This window comes from Acomys russatus, chromosome 28 (assembly GCF_903995435.1).
Source record: "Acomys russatus chromosome 28, mAcoRus1.1, whole genome shotgun sequence".
NCBI classification, from domain to species: domain Eukaryota; kingdom Metazoa; phylum Chordata; class Mammalia; order Rodentia; family Muridae; genus Acomys; species Acomys russatus.
This window is the reverse complement of record NC_067164.1, coordinates 11354946-11378939: the sequence shown is the minus strand read 5'-3', so window position 1 is coordinate 11378939 and position 23994 is coordinate 11354946. Positions and strand designations below refer to the sequence as shown.

The following is a 23994-nucleotide window of genomic DNA, read 5'->3' as shown; positions in this document are numbered from 1 at the left end:
TTCTCTTATTCATATGATTAAATTATTGGTAACTCTTGGCTATTGATCCAATAATATCTATAAAATATTTACTTATTCTTATTGGTACTTGTATAAGTATTTATATTATATGGCAATAAAAATGATGGCCAAATCAACCTTCCATCTACTCTAATATTACACAAAAAAATCCTGAATTTTAAAGACTTTAAAATTTTGTATGTATTGTTTCTCAAATTAGTCCTCCACTATACATTTATCTTTGGCAGCATAGACTCTTCCCTGTTTTCAGAAGCTTTGATAACACCTGATTATATAACTGCATGGCTTTGTCCAAAAGTGTGTCTGTGCTTCAAACATTATATTGTAATCATTGCAAACAGACAAAGAGGAATAGAAAAATTATTAATATTAAACATTATTAATACCAGTTGTCCTAAGAATCATATACTCTCTGGAAAACCCATGGGAAGTTTTTGATAAGGACAGAGGACTGAAGTTATGTGGCAGGCAAACTATTAATTTTACAACAAATAGAAATAAACTGAGGCCAAGCCATTTATACTCTTTCCTGTGACACTGGATATCTTCTTGACAATATTAAAATTACTGTTTGGAAATATAAAATGGTACAACCCAAATAATATCCAAGAAATATTAGGTGAAAAGTTCTAAATCATGGTGTCAAAAACAGACTTACATTCTCTTTCAACTTAATATACTTATAGGCTGTACTTTATGGTAAAACATACTATTTTGATGATCAGGAAAAATACTTTAGTTTATTTGATATAAAGATTAAAGTCAACTGAACAATTAATTTCATCGCCATCATTCCTACTTGTCATTTTGTTCCAAGCAAGAGGCTTTACAACAATTAATGTTGAGCTCAGGATGACCAGGAAAAGTACAATCAAAAGATAACCATGAAGAACAATGCAGAGATTTCTCTTTATCGAGGCAATTCTGCTAATATCGTAAAGGCTTTATGTTTGTGTGTAGGCACAATATTATTGCACACTATATAAAGAATCAAATGCCGATTTCTGTGCTCACCATACCGGGTTGCATCATTGCTCCTGTCAAAAATTTGCTCTCCAGCTGTTCCCTGATGTGACAATAAAGCAAGTTAATGATCATTAAATGAGCAAGGGTAAGAATATGGCTAGACTTCCTTCCAGATAGGGAAGAAGGAGAGAGAGGGGAAGTGAGGATTTGATCACAGGGAGGGATCCAGGAAATATAGAGTGCATAGCTAGAGCAGAGAAAGTCAAACAATGTAAGCATCCTAGAATTTTGGCAAAGATGGGGTCAGATTAGCTTACAGGGCAAAGCATAGAGTAATAACTGCTCAGTATTGTGCTGTAAAGCTTATTAAAGAAATGTACTAGCTCAGTCTCAACTATTTGGATACTAGCTGGGTCAACAGAGAAACTGCAACACACATATTTTACAAACTAAAACTAACATTTGTATAGATTTCTTAAAATTCACTTAGTATTTCTTTTTACAGCAAGTGATCAAAATTTAAAATTAAAAGTATGGTAAAATTTACAGTAATGCCTATACATAAAATTTATGCCTTATTTTAAAAATTAGTTTATATTTGTTTTGTGTAATTATCAAATTATTAGCACTGGGCTTGAGAAAGGCTCAGCAGGTAAAGTTCTTCCTACACAAGCACAATGATTTGAGTGGGATTTCCAGAAACAAGTAAATACCAGGTGAGCAGAGTGTCCAACCTATAATTACAGTCTTGAAAGGTATAGAGAGAATCCTCAAAGCAAGGTGGGCAGCACATCACATTGCATAGGGAAGCTATGGGTATAATTAAGGCATCATGACTCAAATAGGAGGTGGTAGAGCCACCAAAGATGATTCTTGACAGCCCAGATCCTAAATACTCTCTCTCTCTCTCTCTCTCTCTCTCTCTCTCTCTCTCTCTCTCTCTCTCTCTCTCTCTCTCTCTCTCTCACACACATACACACACACACACATGCATATGCACACACAAATAAACAGACCACACACACATATACACAAAGAGACACACACAGATATACACACATACAAACACACACAAACACACACACACACACCACATACATTCATGCCCCTGAGGGACAGAGACAGAGAAATAGAGATGGAGAGATATGTACCTGCACACACATATGCCCCATATATGCCAACATTCATAAAAACACAGTGTATGAGTACAGCCACATGAAAAGAAGAAATATATGCACTGACACTAAGAGTTGGAGTTACAACTGCACAGCTATTACTAGACCTTTTTAACTTGCATGTCCAAACTTATGTTAACAAGTTACTCTCAACTAGGAAGATTTATTTGTTTGTGATAATGTTGTTGTTGTTGTTGTTTTTCTTGTTTGGACCAGTAACAAAAATAACAAATATATACAGGAGATAAGATTTGCAACGGACCTACAGCTCTATCTTACTTCCTTTTATCTCAAACAAAAAAGTGTTGAAATTCTGAAAGTAATGCTGTCCCCATGGACATTCAGCTGTGGAATGCACAGTCCTCTGACAGTAAGAAGCCTCTTTTTCTAAGGATTTTCATTAATCCATCTGTGGCTCAGGGATGACTATTATGGCTCTGTAATCACTTAAATGTGAATAAACTCACAGCCCTAATGCGGCGGTTTCCCAACAAAAAAATGAGATGGAAATTTGTGTTGAATAGCCACTGATTAAAAGAACATGATTAATGTGAAATATGAAATTGATTTATGGATGCTGTTGTCACGACCTGGGCTACAAAGTGTAATATTATCTTGTGAAAAATGAGAGCAGAGCAAAGAGCAGTGGGCAGGCACAGTATCATAATTTTTAGATACATTTCATAAACTGGATGGAACATCCAGAGTTGCAAATGCCTTACTGAAATATTTTTTGATGGTGTTGGCAAGATAGCAAGAAGATAATTGCATTCGTGTTGTATGAAGCAGTAAGCACACCACAGGTTAATCTGCTTTCTTTTTTATTAAACCGAATAGTAACTATAGTAGTTTTTTTTTTCTTTTTCATTCTCTAGGATTTTTATATTGCTTTGAAAGGAAAAATTCTCTGAAGAATTTGCAGTCTTTTATGATATGATAGCATTTAGGTTAATGTGTAGAATTGTGACACTTTTGTACCTCAGCCATTATGGAGAATTACATGTGTTATTTTGCTATTTCCTCATTTCTTACATTGACTCTCACTGTGAAACACATTACAATAGTTATGTCAGTAACTTAGGTATGTGTACACTCATGAAATCTTGAGAAATGAAGACTCCTTTTTAGATCATGAAACCTGCAGTACAACTATGTGTTCCATCGCTTTAAATTTGTTAAAATTAAAGTACAAAGACTTGTGTCACTTTTTTGTTTCTGTGTACACGATTATGCCTTATGTTTATTTACCTTCCACTGCCTTTCCCCTTGTTCTCTTCCCACTCTCACTGGCATCTCCTGGGTCACAAAGAGTCCACTCTTCTGATGTCATCTTTTGACTATTACATTATTCTCTGTCCCTCTAGGACGTTACTCCCTTTCCTAGTACAATTCAGCCTCTCTGTCTCTCTTTTTCTCTCTTCTTTTTCTCTTCTCCATCTCTCTCTCCCTGGCCCCTCTCTGTCCTTCTCACACATTCGACCCCTCTTTCTCTTCCTGGTCCTCACTCTACCCCTTTATGTCTAGATCCTACATGTTAGAGAAAACATGACACACATGTCCTTCTGAGTCGGCCTTATTTCTTTTAACTCAACAGTCTTCATATCCATTTATTTCCTGCAAGTTTTACCGTTATTATTTACTTCTGCATTAAATTTCATAACGTTCACGCACTGTATTTTCTTCATCTATTTATTCGGTAAAGAGTATCTAGGTTGACTCCACAATTTTCCTGAAGTAAGAAGTGTTAAGATAAGCACTGGTAAGCACTGTTCTTCAGAGGACGGTGCCTTAAATCATTTTGGATATATTTTCACGTGTGGAACAGCTAATTTATATGGAAACACATGCTTAGTCTTTTGGAGAATCTCCATACTGATTTACAGAATGGCTGACGTAGTTAACAATTATATCAGCATTATATGTGTGTTCTATTTTAAACACAAATATAATTGAGATATTTGAAGAAAGATATGAACTCACTGGTTATGTAAACCTTTATGACAGTGACTAGCTCTAGGCATAATGCAATAGAAAATAGATGCTGTAAAGCTTCAGTCTGAACATGTGGCTTACTATCACAGTGAACTAAATAAGTTTTATAAGCCTATTTGACTTAGGCTGCTACTTCTAAAATTCTAACTTGTCACAAAGTTACTGACAAATTTGATAATATGCATCATAGATAATGGATTGCTTTTTAATAGGATGCTGATGAGATCATTAAAGATTTTATTCACTTTATTAATTTGTTAATTTTAGACATTCCTACTCACTTAGCCCATTTTGTCTTCTAAAATTATTATTGACAAATTTATATACTGTAATTTGTTTTCATTAGTAATATCTTTTCCAAGAACAATGCTAGGTTTTCAATATTAAAATATTCATGAAATGTTTTATAATTGCATTCAACATAAAACTTTAATATTTATTTTAAAAAGTGGAATAATATTATATATGGTGCTTAATTTTTTATATTTTATATTTATCATTTAATTTCATTAAGAAATAACTTTCTTGATTGAATCATAAACTTTCTTTGTGACACTAATTTTTCTTTGTGGCAGTTGACTCACACACATTAGAAAAGCATGTACTTTACTACTGAATGACATATTTAACCTCCAAATTTATAACATTTGTAATTGTATATATTTTTCTGTCGTAAGCTACTTCAGAAGAGGTTTTGTATTTATAAGTTATTTCTTTTCAACTTAGATAATAAATAATACATGATTTAGAACAACTGCTAGCTGAATCTTTGAAAGAGAGAGAGCAAGGAAGACTCTCTCCTTTGCCATAAACACATACCGTATATAGATACTCAAGTACTCATGAACTTCCCTATGAAAATTCTCATATAAGCTTGAAAGGCTAAATGCTGTTTTCAAGTGATTCTATTTATATGATTAATTAAATCTGGGTTCATAAATATCTGTGCTTGTCCATAAGCAATAAAATAATCAACTTGTTTTATTTTATACACAGTATATTGAGTCATTTCTACCAATATTATTATATTATACTCATAAATTTTAAAGATATTTGAAGCAACTAAATTTCCTGTGGTCGAATTTTTTCATAGCTAATATATTATTTTAGAAAAAGTCAAGGTTTGGATTCTAGTAATTTGTCTAGACTTTGAACATTTTATCATCATTTTACTAAATAACTGTATTTGGAGAGATTAATTTTGTGAAACAGAGATTCTATATTATATGGGTTGTTTTTAAACCTTTTTTTACTTGGAGTTTTCACATAACCAAATATTTTTTTAGCCTGGTGAGTTGCTTAAAGTCAAGAAACTTAATAAGAATGTGTTGGGGCTAAAATTCTATCATCAACACTCATACTTTTATCATTTTATGAAATTAGAAAATACCTGTTTCTACAAGCAATGAAAATTTTCCTTTTTTATGATGGAAATTACACTCAATGAATCTATATTTTATTCATTAAAAATTTAATGCTTAAGACTGAGTGATGGCTCAACAATTAAGAAATGTGTTCATTTTGTAGAATATGTGGCCTTGATTGTCAGCACCGATAAGGTGGTCCACAGCCTTCTGTCGTTTCAGTTGCAGAGGCACTGACATTTTCTCTTGACCTCTACAGATTCAAGAAGTACTCAGGTTGTACATACATTCATGCAGAATGAAACTCATACATATAAAATGAATATTTCTAGAAAAATAATATGGCTCTCAGAAAAGCAAAGGTACTAATGAAAATCAGAGTTATAATCTTAGATAATTTTGTAGTTAATAGCATAGTTTGCTTATGCCCTGCATTTGTTTATTTATAGAGCAGTGTAGTTGTGTCTATAATTGTGCTATACATATAATGGACAATCACTGAAATACAGTGTTTTATAAAGAATGTTCACCCAAGACAAAGATCCCTCCTTTTTAACTCTTTGTAGTTTAAGTGTTTGGGTAAGTCTCTGGAAATGCCTCACTGTGCTAGGTAGTTTTATGTCAACTTAGGACGAATTACAGTCATCAGAGATGAGAGAACCTTCATTGAGAAAAATGCCTTTCATTATTAGGCTCAAGGCAAGACTTTAAGGCATTTTCTTTACTAGTGATTAGTGATTAGTGGAGGAGGGCCCAGCCTATTGTGAATAATGTCATTCCTGGACTGCTGGTTCCGGTTTCTATAAGAAAGAATATTTAGGATATACATTCTTATGCTAAATCGGACTAGTATTTGACATGACCATGATTTGCATCAATACACAAATTATATACCAATGACTTAAAGATAACCTTCTTTGTGAAAGGTCCTTGAGTTAAGGAGTAGGATCAATCATCTAGCTTTTGTTTTTTCTCCCTCTATATTTCTATATCCCCCTTTCTTTCTTTTCAGCTCCTATATTTTTATCTACAGATGAAAGATAAAAGAAAAGAGGGACATCCCTGAGTTCAGCTTAGTTTTCTCTCTGTGTAAAACAATATTCCTCTCAAGTTTCTGAGGGGGGTTGAAGACCAGATAGTTTAGTTTTTTAATCAAGTTTAGTTGGTTAGGGGATAAGATTTTTTTTAGATCAAGATAAAGGATTTAATTTAATAGAGATAAGATATGATAGATCCTAAATTTCATTTAGAAATTTAGACCCAAGGAGACATGAAAGATGTTTACTTCATGTTTGACAGATACAAATAGCCAAATCCCTATGAATGTGACATTTATATAACTCATGATTGTCTCATGGTTTCCCTGCTGTATGTAGTTTGTTTTATTCATGTGTAATACAATAGCGGTATATCTTTAAAAAACAAAAGAAAGAAAGAATACTGAACAAGCTATGAAAACACGCCAGTAATCAAAAGACCCCTAAGGCTTCTGCATTAACTCCTGCCTCCAGGTTCCTCCTTCTGTTTGAGGTCCTTCCCTCACTTTATATAAAGATAGCCTAAGATACAGAATTGTAAACCAAATATTCTTGGATTTTTTTCCTCCACTAGACTCTTTTAGATGTATCAGGAGCTACGATCTTAGGCAAAAACCACCCTTGTTCTCGCAGAATCCAACAATTGCCAATAGCTCCACTGCCAGGGGTGAGAATTTGTGTCTGACTATGCAACTCCCTGCTGGAATTTGCTCTTCTTTGGTTTTTGCACGTCCTGTGCATGCTGCTACAGTTGGTTTCTGTTCATATGTTCAGTTTTGAAGACTTGTCCAGAAGACTTTCAATTCAGTTTGCAGAACTGTTGTGCCAGAGACTGGATTCCAATGTATACATACAGGCATCATAATATTGTGGACAGGCACTGTTTTTTTTTTTCTTCAGAACAAAGGATGCCAAGCATCTTTATTCAGAAGTTGACTGTGAAGTTTCTTCACCATTGTTCCTTAACATCAATTGATTCATTCCTTGATGTAGAAAAGAGGTAAATAGAAATAAAATAATGAAAACAGAACTGGACGATTGATAACCCTGATAGCATTAAGGTCAGAATCAATTCCTTTCCCACAATGCTTCTTAGTATGGATTTGAGAGCACAATCTAAAGGAAGATCATAGCCTAATCTTTGTTGCTAGTATTTTCAAGTATTAACAGAAAAAAAATAGTAGTACATGCGCTGGTGGATTGGAAATGAGAGCTATGTTGAAGCAGAAGGAGATAGCTGGCTCTCCAGGCAAGAAGCTTAAAAGGTCAGTGAGAGCAGACAGAAGAAAGTCATTCTTATAACTTAGGGATAAAATAAGCAGTCTATTACACACATATGAATTGATGAGTCAGTTTCTTAATAAATGTCCCTAACTTGGGAGGCATCACCAGATATGAGTGAAGAATTCAAGAGTGTCAGAGTCTGAGAAAAAAAAAATCTGTAAGGATCTGGGAGAGATGTCATGCCAACCTAAGCTATCTGTGTACCTTGGACTTAAATTTTAAGGCAAACACATAGGGAATAAACAGGAAATAGAAGCAAGGAACAGAGACTTAGAGTATGGGCATTAGGAAATTGCCTGAATTGCAGAGGCAGACCTCTGTCCACCTTATTAACTGGAGTGGCCAGCCCCTCCAAATTCACACATTTGTCACTGGGAGAAAAAACCCACTGGGTATTTTTGTGAAGCACAGAATCATAGGGCATGCAGAAAAATTGAACAATGTTTTCCAGGTTTTCAATTAAGTTACTGTAATCTTCTTTATAGGGCTTTTGTAAAAGTAACTAAAACTTTACTTACCTCTTTCTTGAGTTCATGCTGAATAATACTTTTCTCTTTATTTTGTTTGTTTCTTCATCACAACTTTTTGGGATTTTTGTTTATTTGTTTTGGTTTTTGTGAACAGAAAAATCATTTCTTTATACCAAGAGAAACAAAATCCCCAAAGGAATAATGGTATTATTTTATATTCAATCTAAAACAAATAAAATAATTTTTTTTAATTCTTAAATGCATTTTAAGTAGGAACAAATATGAAAAATTTCTATATTCCCTGTTTGAAATCCTTTTGTCTTCCCAAAATTTTAACATTTTGTTTAGGTATTGAAACATATATTTTGAGCCTTCAGTATTATTCTTGAATGGTAGAAATAGATAAAATTGCATCAAAACAGACTTTGAAATATTTTCTTCCCATTACCTGCGACAAATCAGCAGTAAGACACAATGCACATGCTATAAAATTGACACCTGAAGCAAGAAATGTGCAGCTGTCTTTTCAAAGGATGCTTAGCATATACACATAGTGTTTGTAATCAGCTTAATGGGCTGACTGTCTTGGTTTATATTGTTCAAGCTGTCTTGTATTCTGAATTAATGTACTTGGTACATTATCTTTCTGGATCTTCTATCACTATGTGATACAGAAACAAGCCTATAAGTACTTGGAGGCAAATATTTAAGCAGTATTATTTTGATTTTTTTTTTTGTTCATCAATGTTATGTTCCTATTTAGTAATATAAAAGAACAGTTATTTAATTGATATAATCATAAATTGAGGGGTTTTTTCTTCTACTTTAAATATCATCCATAACATGAAGGACTAATTTATAATAAAATATTCATGCTGAAAGCACTTATGGAAAAATATATAAACAGATTGTTTCGTGAATGGCTGAAAAGAATGTGTATTCTTTCGTGTTTGGGTGAAATGTTCTGTAGATATCAGATAGGTCCAATTGCTTCATAAAGTCTATTAGTTTCCTTGTTTCTCCATTTAGTTTCTTGAAGATCTGTCTATTGTGGAGGCAAGAGTGTTGAAGTTTCCCCCTATTAATGTGTGGGGTTCAATGAGTAATTTAAGCTTTAATAATGTTTACATAATGAATGTGGATGCTCCTGCATTTGGGGCGTAGATGTTCAGAATTTAGACATCTCAGTGTATTTTTCCTTTGATGAGGATGAAGTGTCATTCTCCATCATTTTTTATTAGTTTTGGTTGAAGGTCTATTTTATCAACTATTATAATGGATACTCCAGCTTGTTTCTTGGGTCCATTTGCTTGGAATACAGTTTTCAACCCTTTAGTCTGAGGTAATGTTTATCTTTATTGCTGAGGTGTGTTTCTTGCATACAGTAGAAGGATGGGTCCTGTTTTTTACATCCATTCTGTCAGCCAGTGCCTTTTTACTGGGCAGTTGAAGCCATTGATCCTGAGAGATATTAATGACCAGTGACTGCTAGTTCTTTTTTTTTTTTTTTTTTTTTTTTTTTAATGTTGGTGATGGCAGAGTTTGTGCATTGTTCCTTTCTTTTGCATTTGTGAATTTGGAGTTATTCATTTCTTGTGTTTTCCTGGGTGTAGTTAGCCTCCTTGAGTTGGAGTTTTCCTTCTATTGCTTTCTGTAGGACTGTATTTGTGGCTAGGTACTGACTAAACATTGTTTTGTCATGGAATATCTTGTTTTCTCCATCTACGGTGATTGAGAGTATGGCTGGATATAGTAATCTGGGTTGGCATCTGTGGTCTCTTAATGTTTCCATGATGTCCATGCAGGCCCTTCTAACTTTCATAGTTTCTGATGAGAAGTCAGGTGTAACTCTGATGGTTTGCCTTTTATATGTGACTTGACCTTTTTTCTCTTGCAACTTTTAATATTCTTTCTTTGTTCTGTACATTTAATGTTTTGCTTATTATGTGGCAAGAGGATTTCCTTTTCTATTTGGAGTTCTGTAGGCTACTTTGTTGTTTAAGGACATTTCTTTCTTTAGGTTGGAGATGTTTTCTTCTATGATTTTGTTGAAAATATTTTCTGGGCCTTGGAGCTTAGTGTTTTCTCCTTCTTCTACTCCTATTATTCTTATATTTTGTCTTTTTATAGTGTCCCAGATCTTTGGGTGTTTTGTATCAGGAACTTTTTTAGCTTAAACGTTTTCTTTGATTGATGTATTGATAACCTTGGTCCTATCTTCCACACTTGAGATTCTCTCTTCCATCTTTTATATTTGGTTATTGTGGCTTGTATCCATCGTTCTTCTCTTCTTCCCTATGTTTTCCAACAGTAAGATTGCCTCAGCTTCTGCTTTCTTGCTTGCTTCTAATTCCATATTTAGGTGTTGAATAGTTTTATTCATTTCTTTCTCCTAATTGATTGTATTTTCCTGTAATTCTTTATAGGATTTATTCAATTACTTCATCCATTTGGCTGTATTTTCCTGTAATTCTTTATAGAATTTATTCAATTCCTTCTTCTGTTTGAATGCATATCCATGAGTTTCTTTGCGTTATTTATTTTCCTCTTTCAAGGCTTATATGATTTTCATCACCTCGGATTTAAAGTCTTCTTGTGCTTTGTGGGTGTTCATATCTCTAGGAATTGCTGTGGTAGGACCATTATTTTCCGGTTGTGCTATATGGCTCTGAGTTGCACTGGCCCCTAGGCATCTTGTTGTTTCTGGTGTTATCAGGCCTAGAGGTTCCTCCAATGGGGTAACTGTCTGTGTCACCGGTGTGCCTGGCATTGGGAGCAAGCAACAAAAGCTCCAAGCTGAAGGTTGTTTGCTATGGCTCCCAAGAGGCCTCCTCAGGATGGTGGACAGTCAGTGTTGGAGCCTTGACCCAGCTCAGCTCAGCTGCACTCCCTGTCTGTATCCCATTTGGGTCAATCAGGAGACAAGTAAGCTAATAGAGTTCTAAGCCTAAAACTGCTCAGGTACCCTACAGTCCTTTTCAAGATGGCAGGGTTCTGACTCTCTGCTCTGTGTTCCAGATTGGCTAGGCCAGAAAACAGCTGGGGGCCTGTCAGAGATCCAAGCCTGAAGTGCTTGAGTGCCCCACATATCTTGAGATGGCAGCAAATGTAAGTTAATGTAAGTTGTGGCTCACATCAGACTCTTTTCTGCCTATCTGCTCTGTGTCCTAAATGGGCCAAGTTGGTAGGCAGCTGGGGGTCTGAACCCAAAGCTGCTAGGGTGCTCCACGGGCCTTCTCAAAATGGCTGGGCTCCTCTTATCAGCTCTGTGTCCCAGTTGGGCTAGCCTGGTAAGCCACTGGCCAGTGGAGAGAGATCAGAACCTAAAACTGCTCAAGGAGTGGCAATTAATGGGGAGTGTGGCCTGCACAGGTCTCTGCTCTGCCTGTCCTCTCTGTGACCTAGATGGGCTAGGCCAATAAGCTGCAGGTGAGTAGGAAGAGAATTGAGCCCAAAGCTGCTAGTGGGCTGGCAGCTAGTGCAGAGTGTAGCCCATGCAGGCCTCTGCTCAGCTTTTCTGCTTTGTGATGTAGCTGTGTCAGAGCAGTGTGCTTCAAGCAGGTGGGCAGAGACAGACCCAAGCCTGACACTGCTCACAGGATGGCAGCTAATGTGGAGTGTGGCAAGAGCTTGGATTCAGGTCACCCTGTATGCTCTGTGTGACAGATAGGTCCTGCGAGGGAGGGGGGGGGGGACAGAGCTGAGAGAAATCAGAGACCAAAGCTGCTCTGGTGTTTCATAGGGATTTTTGAGATGGCAGGATTTTGCCTATCTGCTCTGTGACTCAGATGGGGTAGGCCAGGGAGCAGCTGGTGGCCAGAGAGTGATCCTGTTATGCCTGTTTCCTGAATACCCCAAAAGTCTCCAGGAGGCAAAAACCGATGTAAAAGCACAAAGGATCTTTATTATGACTCGAATTAGGCCGCAACTGAAACCAGCGCAGTGATATCTGGAGGCAAGCCAGTGCTTTTATTCATAACATTTTTTATAGGTCCCTTTCCCACCCAGCTTTCCCAAACCAGGGGGCTCCAAGCTTGAAAAGTACTTATTGGCATAATTGGGTATAGTGTCCCAAGGTGATAGGCTACAAAAAGATGTCAAGAGCATCCGTAGCTCCAGTTTTCTTTAATCTTCATTTACCTCCTTGCTGAGGGGAGTGCCTGGTTCAGATTTCAGCTGAATGTCCAGTCCTGTGCTAATTGGCTATTGCTAGGGGAGCAAAGTTGAGCCTGGGCCCCTCAATCTGGCTTCCTTATTTCTGGTAAGAAGGAAGAAAGGAATTTGATCATGTGACTAAGGCTAGGGGAACTTTCTTGTTGCTGAGCTTAAGTCTCCCTGCAGCTGTGTTTAAGCCTTTTAAGTTTATTTTTTTTACAACTTATCACTGTAACCCTGAGTTATGGATGTTTTATTCTTTTGGTCTCTCAATCTGAGCCTGAAGCTGTTTGCAGGATGGTAGCTAATGTGGAGTGTGGGTGGTGCCTGGACTCAGCTCTGTCTGTCTGCTTTCTGTCACAGATCTGGTAAGCAGCAGACAAATGGTGAGAGCTCAAACCTGCATGGTTGTCTTACAGTCTTACTCAAAATGGTGGGTAATGGGGGTTGTCCCCCAGGATATTTCTGTGGTTACCTGGGTGGACAGATGTCAGACCCACCCATGCTCCATACAATGTGGATCCCTCTCACCTGGGAATCAGCGGCACTGGTGTTTTGTAGCTCTCGGTTTGGTCTTTAGGTTACTGTGCAGTCCTGGTTGTCTTCCTATGTGATTGCCACTGCCATCATGGATCTCTCATTTGATTTTTGACACAATTAATAGGCAAAATGACAAGGATAGCCTTAGTTAAATACAGAAAATTTATCTCAATTCATCTTTCTCTGATCTCTAGATAAATCCACTAACAGATATTTAACTTTTAAATTAGTGAATAGTCAACTCAATGAGTTAAATATCTATTATTAATTTTGAATTAACAGATTTTCCTTCAAATTTTATTACATTTATGTATACTTTGAAACACTGCAAGATTAAGCAATTGACTATGTTCTCAAATATAAAAATCTTTATTCTGTGTTCTCTGATCTTTGTTCTATTTTCTCTTTTCAGATTATACTTTTTTCCCAGTTACATTTTATTTACTTTGTAAGATTGCCACTACAGAAACAAAACAAAACAAACAAACAAACAAACAAACAACACCTCCAAAAACTTTATGTAGTTAAGTCATAGGAAGAAACGTTAAATTTTAGTTTGAAATTTTAATGGACTTGCTCTTTAATCAATTGGGCGCCACTATTCCTAGGCCGGGGGCGAACCAGCAGAGATGGGAGGGTTGTAGAAGAAGAAAAATTGCTTACTTGAGCAGAATACCATAAAAAGGAAAAGACACCAGGCTCTCACATTTTCTTTTGAAGAAACCCTTAAAATGAATTAATAATCTTTCATTTAAAGTTTTTTATACAGCATATTTTAAACATATTCTTTGCTTTCCGCCATTCTTACTACATCCTTCTCACCTCCCTACTTATTTAATGATCTTTCTCTCTCCCTCCAAAAGAAAAAATCTGCTATCAACATTCAAATTAAAATTAGACAAAACAAACAAAAACAAAAACAAATGAAACAAGAAGCCACCCTGGAAAAAAGGGGAGTCTGTTTTGTGTTGTACAATTATACTTAGGCAAAAGGCCTACCCTTGGAATGTATCAGTACTGGAGAAAACAGATAATTCCTTTCTTCACGGGCATGAATTGCCATCAGCTTCTTCGTGATTAGGGGTGGATGTTTGTGCTCACTTCCTCTTCTCAGTGTTTGGGTTTGTCTGGTTTGAGTGTGTGCAGGTCTTATAAGTTCATATGTGTATCAGTCCTAATGTGTATGAAAGATGCTGTTTCTTTGGAGTCATCTACCACCTCTGGCTCTTTTAATCTTTCTGTCTTTTCTTCTGTGCAGCCTTGAGGGAAAGGGTTTGATGAACAAACAAACAAAGCAAAAACCAAACTATTGAGCACTTGAGTGCTCTAATAACTCTCACTTTCTGCAGGCTGTCCAGTTGTGGGTCTTTGTGCTAATTGCCTTCTATTTCAAGATGGAGGTTCTCTGATGAGAGTTGAGTTGTACACTGATCTATGGGTGTGTCAATATATATATAGCTAGTTGTCATCTTGTTGCTATGTTATTTTGTCAAAAGAATAGTATGTTTCCCCTAGGTAGACTCTCACAGTTCACTGTGCCAGTATCTCCCAAATAGTTCTATCTGCTGAGATCAGATTTATAGCTCATAGGCCTTTAGACACCATAACTTCTGTAGCATTTATAGACTTAGCATTGTTCCAAATACTTCTATTCTTTTTTTACCAAACCTACAACTCCTTTTGTAATTTTTATTCTAAAAAATATATTTTTTCCTACTGAGGTAATTCCATTCATGCTTTTCTATCTTTGGGTTAATATATATATATATATATCTTAGTGGGACAATATATGCTTAGTATACAGGAAGCCTCAGGTTGAATCCCTAACATGAAATCAGAAGAATCAAAATATTTCCATAAATAGTTCTCCTCAATCTTTTTGTATGACTTACTTTGATGAGCATATAATTCTTGGTGTTAATTAGGTTTTATGGTCTTTGTACGACCTGAGTTTCCTTTTTTTTTTTCCATTCTCATCTTTATAATTTTTCTTTTACAGTGGGAAGAGATTGGTGAAGTGGATGAAAACTATGCACCTATACACACATACCAAGTATGCAAAGTCATGGAACAGAATCAGAATAATTGGCTGCTGACCAGTTGGATCTCCAATGAAGGTGCTTCCAGAATCTTTATTGAACTCAAATTTACTCTAAGGGATTGCAACAGCCTTCCTGGAGGATTAGGGACTTGTAAGGAGACATTTAACATGTATTATTTTGAATCGGATGATGAGAATGGGAGAAATCTTAAAGAGAACCAGTACATCAAGATTGACACGATCGCTGCTGATGAGAGCTTCACAGAACTTGATCTTGGCGACCGTGTCATGAAACTGAATACTGAGGTCAGAGATGTAGGGCCTCTGAGCAAAAAAGGATTTTATCTCGCTTTCCAAGATGTTGGTGCTTGCATAGCTCTGGTTTCTGTGCGCGTGTACTATAAAAAATGTCCTTCCGTGGTGAGGCACTTGGCTATCTTCCCTGACACAATCACTGGAGCAGATTCTTCACAGTTGTTAGAGGTGTCAGGCTCTTGCGTCAACCATTCCGTGACAGATGATCCTCCCAAAATGCACTGCAGTGCTGAAGGGGAGTGGCTGGTGCCCATCGGGAAATGCATGTGCAAGGCTGGGTACGAAGAGAAAAATGGCACCTGTCAAGGTAAGCCTTTGTCTGTGGACTTGTGAGGATTTTGTGCCTCTCTTGGATCATGTATATATATATATTTCCTCCAGTGATTACAAGAAGTGACCTTTTACTTTGTTAATTTATGGAAATTATCTCCCTTCAAGTTTGATTTCTTCTCTGAATTTCAAAATTTCCAAGCCACAATGAAAGATTTAATGCATGATTTTACGGAATATATATATAATTAATGCTTGGAGATCGCCTGCCTTTCTGTGTGATATTTTATATTCACATCGTTCTCCGAAGTTTCCTTTTGAATGGTATCACTAATAGCCTGCGATCATCCATTGAAGCATTGCTGGCTATCTACCACTGTGGTTTTCTTTCATAAAGTTGTTTTCTATCCTTGTTTTGATGTACAGATTTTAAATGCAAGAAGTCTTAAAGGGGCTTTGTCCAGGCATGCTTTTAACTGCCATTTAAAAATTCTTCAGAAGTAGGTTCAGCCATATGAACTCCTCAGAAAAACATTTGTCATCTCACAGGACTTAGCTTACTATGTTGTTTACATATGGTTGCAATTATATGCTTGCTTTTCAAAATTTATAGATCAATTTTAAATACATAGTAACCACTGCCCCATGAAAATAACTGTTTGGACATAGAGCCAATACGGAAAGGTCATTTCAAAGCAATTTGCACTTGGAGATTTTTTTTTCTTTTTTAATTTTTCTTTTAAATTGAAACTTGATCATGCATGGTTCCTCATCCATTTGAAAATGCTCTCTCTTTGTCTACAGTGTGGTAAGTTGCCCTTTCAAACTTGGATATTTATCAATGGCTTTTTGAAACAAGATAGTACTTCATGCCAAAGTAGAGAATAGTGTGTGAGGAAGAAAGCCGATTTTTCCCCTTTGAAAATGTGTGCTCTTATGATATTTTACTTTTAACAAAAAACATAGTGTTTGTGTGCATTGACTGAAGATAAAACCCAACTCTGAGCTTTTCATCAGCCCCTTCTGGTAGCTTCCTAACTGTTCTTATTTCCTAAGTCCTTTTCATATCTACTAATGTGCCTAGCTTGCTCAAGCGTATCTTTAGATTGATCTAAGGAGACAAAATTGCATCATTTACCTGGTAATCATAATGAGGCTGGTTTATTAATTATCTCAAAAAACTCTTGTATATATTGCCATTTCCTTTGTCAGTATCAGCTCCAATTTGAGGACTTTTACAATATGACCTTTCATTAAATCTATAGTTATTTTTCAATGTAAACTGTTTTTGATACACACATCTACAATTAGGAATGTTGATGAATGGACATTGTGCTTCTAAATATTTCTAAATCTGTTGGCGGAAGTTAATCATAGTTCATTTGATTGGGTTTATTGATTTTGTATTTTGTTTGTTTTTTGATATAGAGCTTCTCTTTTGATATAGAGCTTCTCTGTGTTGCTTTGCCTCTTCTGGACTTGCTTTGTAGGCCAGGCTGGCCTTGAACTCATAAAGATCCTCTTGCCTCTGTCTTCCTGAGTGCTGCGATTGAAGGCATGCGCCAGCTGACTAGGTTTATTTGAAAGGTCTAATACCTTGTCTTTTGTTTTTGAATAGTTACCTTAGTTTATGGTGAGATCATATGGAATTGTATAATATAAACACCAATTAAATAACTGTTAACTCTAGCTCATTATAAAATAATATAAATAGCAAGATTGCAAATAATTTATTTAAATTGTTTATTGTCATGTTAAAACAACAATGTACTCAACTGAATGCTTATGTTACTTTAGAGAACAGGTAGAGCCTGAAGTAAACTACTGTAAAATTTGTTCTCATTCCAACTAACAGATGGTATAAGAAGCCCCTGTACCCTTAGAGGATAAAATTTGAATTGATGAAATAAAAATAAGCTATTGGTACTTACAATGAAAGTGTTATATCTCACGGGAGTGATGCTTCTGTCTGAATATTTGCTAGTGTGAGAACTTAACACTAATCTTCTTTTTTTTTCATTTTATAGCTAGATAATTGAGTAGAGACCACAATGAATGACGGTGGGATGAACCGAAAAGGCTATGTTTTGAAAACAGCTTCAGACCACTCCATATTTCTTTGCCTTAGCGGTTGAACACTGCTGGTCTTGCAGAAGACCTGAGTTCACTTCCCAGAAATCATACAGCAGATAACAATGGTTTGGAACTCCAGTGGCAGGAAATCCAGAATCTATATCTGGCCACTTTGGATATCAAGAATGTACCCAGTGCACAGAAATAATATGGGCAAAATGCCCATACTGAAATATAATAATTTCAAAACATAAACTAATGCATTCATGTTCTTGAGTCCTATCACTGCTGATCAGTGGAGTGCTAGTCAGCCTTCATGGTTGTCACTAGTTGTACACGGCATTATGTTCTATCGAGAGAAGTAATTTCCCTTTCTTTAAAACATTTTCAATTATTTCACTATTTTATGTGTGTAAGCATTTGCCTTTAAGTATGTCTATGCACCATGAATAGACCCGGTGAGAAATGGAGAATCGGATCCTACAACTGGAATTTCAGACCATTGTGAGTTGCCATGTAGGTGCTGGAAATGCAACCTAAATCCTCTGCAACAAGCTCTTAACTTCTGAACCATTTCTCTTGCACCAGCCTATAGTGTAAAATGTCATGTAGTCACTTTAGGAGGATTTTTGAAAATATTCATTTTCTAAACAACCCATATCATTGAATAACTAATATGAAAAGTATTTAGTTTGCTTTGGAGCTTTAAAAGCTCTCACTCATAGATAGTGCATGTGTGAAGGGATGACACACATGAGATGACATGAAGTCCACTAGAATTTTTGTTATACCATTATAACCCTCGTCCTGAAATATAAAGTTGAAATTGATTTTTTGGAAAAATCTTAGTATGCCATAAGTTTATGTTTGATTCAGACATGTTCCCCCTAAGTATCGTGCCCAAACCTAGAAATTACCACTCAAATATATCTCTTAGAATCATTTACTCTCCCCTATATTTCCTGTTTAAAATTAGATCTTATTGAAAGTTTGTTTTGTGCATAGTTTTGATTTTGAACCATGTGAATAAAAGATCAATACAGAAATGTAAAGCTTACTATTTTTCACATGTATCTTTTCACTCTCTATATCTTAAAATTCAGTAGAGACCATAATGACATTTTGTTTAACATTAAAACCCTGTCTTTGGGTTACATGTCATTATGAAACATCATGATGCAAAGCAACCTTCCTTGGGGTGGAAAGGATTTATTTGGTTTATGCTTTCACATCACTGTTTATCATGGAAGGAAATCAGGACAGGAACTGAAGCAGGGTAGGATCCTCTTGTAGGGAAGAGCCGGTCCAGAGTTGAGAAAGGAGTGCTGCTTTTTTATGGATCCCAGGACACCCAAGCACAAGAGGCTGAGCTCTCAGCCACAGATCACTAATGGAAAAACAGAACATGCAATTTTATTTGATCACAGCCTGATCTCTTGTTACACATTGCCATAAAACTAGTTCAGATCATGAATAGGTTTTTCCTTATTTTTGTCTCTGTCCGTTGTGCTCTTCTATACATGCTAATCATACAACCTTGGTTCTGTTTCTCAAAAGTGTTTTTTCATTGTATTACTTGGTCTTTTATAATTCTTCCCTCACCCCCCTTTAATGGTCATGTGTCACCATCATTCCTGGTGAATTCCTACTCATTCTTCTGAAATGCACATCAGTACCCTTTCTTGAGGGATGCTATGATGATCAACACTAGGTCAAGCCTCACTCTTATTAACTCACACACTACACTTTCATTGAATCACTTAGACATACTATTTTTTTTGGCCTAGTTTATAATTTATTGTTCAGTTTATGAGTCTTTCTGCTTCCATTACACTATTCACCTCTGATTGCAGGGGTGGTGTATATTTGAATTAAAAAGTTAAGAAAGAAATTAGAAACCAAGAGAAAAGGGAGTAGATTCAACAAAAAAAAATAATGTAAAAAGGCATGCAAAATGCAGTTTTTATTTATTTATTTTACGTATGTGTTCACATATGGAAACTTTTCTTATTCTGCCTGGAAACCTTCTTTTAAAAGTTCTAAAATAATGCTTTCTTAGCAAAGGCCTCTGAGGCTGAATTCTCAATAATCAGAAGTAACTTATTTTCATGCTATTAAATGATTGTCATTTTATTGTGTCCACCACTGTGGACACCATCTTACTCAATTTTTAGAAGCTTAGAATAGCCTATTGAAATATATTTATGAAGTGTCTTTATTACATAATGACATTTAATTACTTAGCTTCTCTGATAATCAAATTAGGTTAAGCTTTAATTAAGGTTGGAATTATGTGAAGGAATTGAAGTTGGAATATGTTTGTTGCAATGCATTATTGTATATGAATATTTACAGAATATTCTCTGGGTGGTGTCTTAGTATGCCCTTGTAACCTATTACACTGATAGCCATAATCAGATGGCCCTAAAGATTTTCAGAAATTGAATCTCATGATTGAGTATGCAAGGTACTTAATTAAGTGCATGATTTCACCCCTAATGATCACAGAGCATAGGTTCAGTGGACAAGGTCAGTCAAGTAATTTAAGATCCATTGTCTTCATACCTCCTGAAGCTGCCACTCAACTTCTCTTAAGAGAAGTGGACAGGTTTATCTGTAATAATCTGTGTTGAGTCAAATAATACAATACTCTATCGTTTACTTTATTAACTTAAAATGTGCTATATATTAGCTTTGCAATACTCAAATACTTCCCTCAAATTTCTGTAACTAACTTCTGTAAGTATGTAAAATATTTTTTGAATTACGTTCTTTGTTTTCAGAAACAAATACAAACCCAAATTCATTTAGCAATGTGTGTTTCCTCACCTGTTATTTATCATTATTTCCGTGTTATTTTTTTCCCTCCTGAGTCATATGAATTTTTCTTAGTACCAAAAGGTTAGCAAAAGCTACTTTGGAAGTTTCTGCTTTTTATTGAAATGGATGTGTTTGACAGAAGTAATTGAGTTCACATGAATCAAATGTTGCCTGCTGAGTTCTCTTGTGATTGTGTTGCTGACTTACTCAGATGCAAGGCAAGACCACTAATCTTCATCAGTTGTGAGGGGAATGAAGTAGTAATTTGAAATTAGCCCTAGATAATTATAGTTTCACGTATATCAAATGGGGAAAAGAGGTTTAGATTGTGGGTCACTGCCAAAACCAGTCAGAATGAAGAAGGTATATAGTGCAGGCTAAAATACAGGGTAAGGCAGGTTGCACATCAAAGGCTGTGGAGGAAAAGCACTTATTAATTGTCCAGCTGGGAGATGATTGTACAGCAAGGAAAAGTGTAGTGAAAATATACGAATCTGGAAAGAGCTTTGATTCAAAAAAAAAAAAAAAAAAAAAAAAAAAAAAAAAAACCAGCATAGATACAGTAGGGAGCAGTATAGTGATCATTCATATTTCTGGCTTATATTTTTGACTGAATAAAAACTGGCTGGAAATATAGTGTATTAGGTGTTCCTGTAATTATGCATCAGGGAGCCTAGTTATTTTTAATTAGGCACATTACCAAAAAATATCAAAGAGGTTGAACTCTTGGTTCTATTTGCTATGCTATTTTATCCAACAATAAGAAAGTAATTTTAATTTTCAAATTTCAACAAAGGTTAGCCATTATGCAAATATAAAATAAAAGTGGTATGTGTGAGTTCCTGTGTGTGCATGTGTTGGTATGCATGTGTGTGCATGTGCTTATATATGTATGTACGCACACGTGTGTGCCGGTATATATGTGGTTTGTGCATGCATATGCATATGTTTGTGAGTGGGGGTGTGTATACGTATTCATGCACTCTTCTGCTAAGAAAAAAAAAAAAACATGACATGGAAATTAAATGGCTAAACCATTACATGTATTACCAAGTATTATACATAAGGAAAATAAAAATAGATGGTGTTTGGTTCTTTTCAGCTTAAACTGCTCTATACTGAGGTTTTGGAATAGTTCTACTAAACTTTTACAGAATACTGTCCTTGTTTTATGTTTTCTTTTATTGTAAGTCATGTTGTCAACACTGCCACTAATATTTTTAGCCAAATACTTATGAGCTGATGGGAGTGGGAATGTGGGTCAGAGGCGTCAGGGAGGATTTTTGCAGGTTCTTTGATCTCACCCAGTAGAAGCCGTAGGAATTCTACACTTCATTTTGAAAGTGAAAACCGCCTCCAGAGATTGCCAAGTTCTCTCTGTGATATTCTCACGCAAGTTGAGAAGCACTAATCTAAGTCCCCAAGTGAACGTATATGCCAACAAAACTAAACACATTTATAGATATGTTCTGAACCGCATATGTTTGGGGAAGCGAAAAATAACAATGCTTTAGATATGGAGACATAATAGGTTCTATGGAACACAAAAGGTATATATATTGAAAAGTCCCACCTTGAAAATGGTTTGTGAAAGATAGTACAGTCCAGCAATTTAAGCACATTAACCCTTAATCAGAATGCTTGGGTTCAAATTGTCCCTTTTTTAAAAAAGTTATTTTTATAGAATTTATTTACTGTGAAGCAAGCACTTCATATAGGGAAAACTTATTTTGTTTGGGTAACATTTTAAGATGTACATATTTATAAGTTGAAAAAAGACATCTAGATTAACAATTTCTGTAAATGAATACTCACAATCATCAATGCTTAAACTTTCAACTTGATATTTCTTGGCCCTGCTAATTATAAATTAAAATGTGACATTTATGTTACACCTAATATTAAAACATGAATGTCACACAGAATGCACATCTAATCCTATTTTTAACTTAATTTTATACTGTATTATTTTGAAAACATAATTAACTTGACAAATTAAAGGAAATTATCCTTCAATAGAGGTACTTGAAATACATTGCCTGGGAGACTAAAGACAAGTATAAATGTGACTCTCAAAATATTTATGGTTAAGTCAGTAAAATGAGGATAAACATATGTGAGGAAATGTTCTTCAGAATGCCTGAGAAATTAATACTTATAGTGCCAAAAACTTATAACCAGTTACTTAAAATGCCAAATATGTGCAAGATAAGACAATTTGAACAAAAAGAGAAATCCTAAGACTGATATGACAAAATTACAGCCACCTACCATAGGCCATTATAAAATCTAAGAGGAGAGTATAACCTGATGCTGAAGCTAAAAAGGAAAGTATTCTTTTTGACAGTATATCAGTCAGGCTTATTACTCATAAGTGATAAAATAGTAAAGATATTTTCAAAAAAATTAATGATTCAGAATCCCTGTGAGAGCCTTCCAATATGACATGGGTAACACTATTGCTACATTGTCCAAATATACTTCACTTAAGTTGCTCTTACAATTCTCGCTTCTCTTCTATGTTAAAGAATATATGAAAGGTGGCTAGCTTTAGCTGTCCTCGGGCATGTAACTCATGGAGCGAGGCCATAATTATGTATTCTGCTTTTAAAAAAGGCACCAGCCAAGGACAATACAGGCGGTAAACTTTAAGCCCCTACCTAGATCTAGCCAATGGTCAGAACATTCTCCACAGTTGAGTGGAGAGTGGGATATGACTTTCTCACGTACTATGGTGCCTCACATTTGACCATGTGCCCTGGAGGGGGAGACCTGGTGGCACTCAGAGGAAGGACAGCAGGTTACCTAGAAGAGACTTGATACCCTAGGAGCATATACAGGGGGAGATAATCCCCCTCAGGAACAGTCATAGGGGAGGGAATAATGGGAAAATGGCGGGGGGGCGGGGAGGGAAGAATGGGAGGATACAAGGGATGGGATAAACATTGAGATGTAACAAGAATAAATTAATAAAAAAATTTTTTAAAAAGACATGAAAATAATGAAACTTACAGCTGTAAAGAAGCGAAAAAGTCAGAAATTATAAGATTTTTCTTCATTATAAGCTTAATATATCCATTACACACATCTGTAGTGATACTGTGTCCATAGACACCAAGATTTCTAAGGTTGCTTTTTAAGGTACTCTTATTTTCCAGGTATAATGCTAGTCTTTCCTCCTCTAAGTTCAATTGCACTTGGCTCTGTTTAATTTGTATTCAGGTCACTTAAATGGCTTAATATTTCTATTATATTGACAAAACTGGAAAACAACCTTCTTTTTTTATATCCCAGTATTAAATGTCATCTACTCTAATTGCATTGTTTATTTTTTATTAATTTATCAGTGTTTTACGTATGCATTTATATTATTGCATATATATGTATATATATATATATATATATATATATATATATATATATATATATATATATAATAAACTACCTACAGCAAGAACCATGACACAATCA

The 23994-nt window shown here is 35.5% G+C and overlaps 1 protein-coding gene across 10 annotated transcripts in view; it reads left to right on the top strand.

Annotated features, from left to right (window-relative positions):
- The window catches only part of Epha5 (EPH receptor A5), a 314017-nt gene that overhangs the window by 67186 nt on the left and 222837 nt on the right, over nt 1–23994 (top strand). For all 10 annotated transcript variants that reach the window (XM_051170231.1, XM_051170230.1, XM_051170228.1 and 7 more), the window contains exon 3: nt 15004–15667. In XM_051170231.1, the coding sequence (XP_051026188.1) occupies nt 15004–15667 (664 nt within the window). The remainder of the gene's footprint in view (nt 1–15003; nt 15668–23994) is intronic.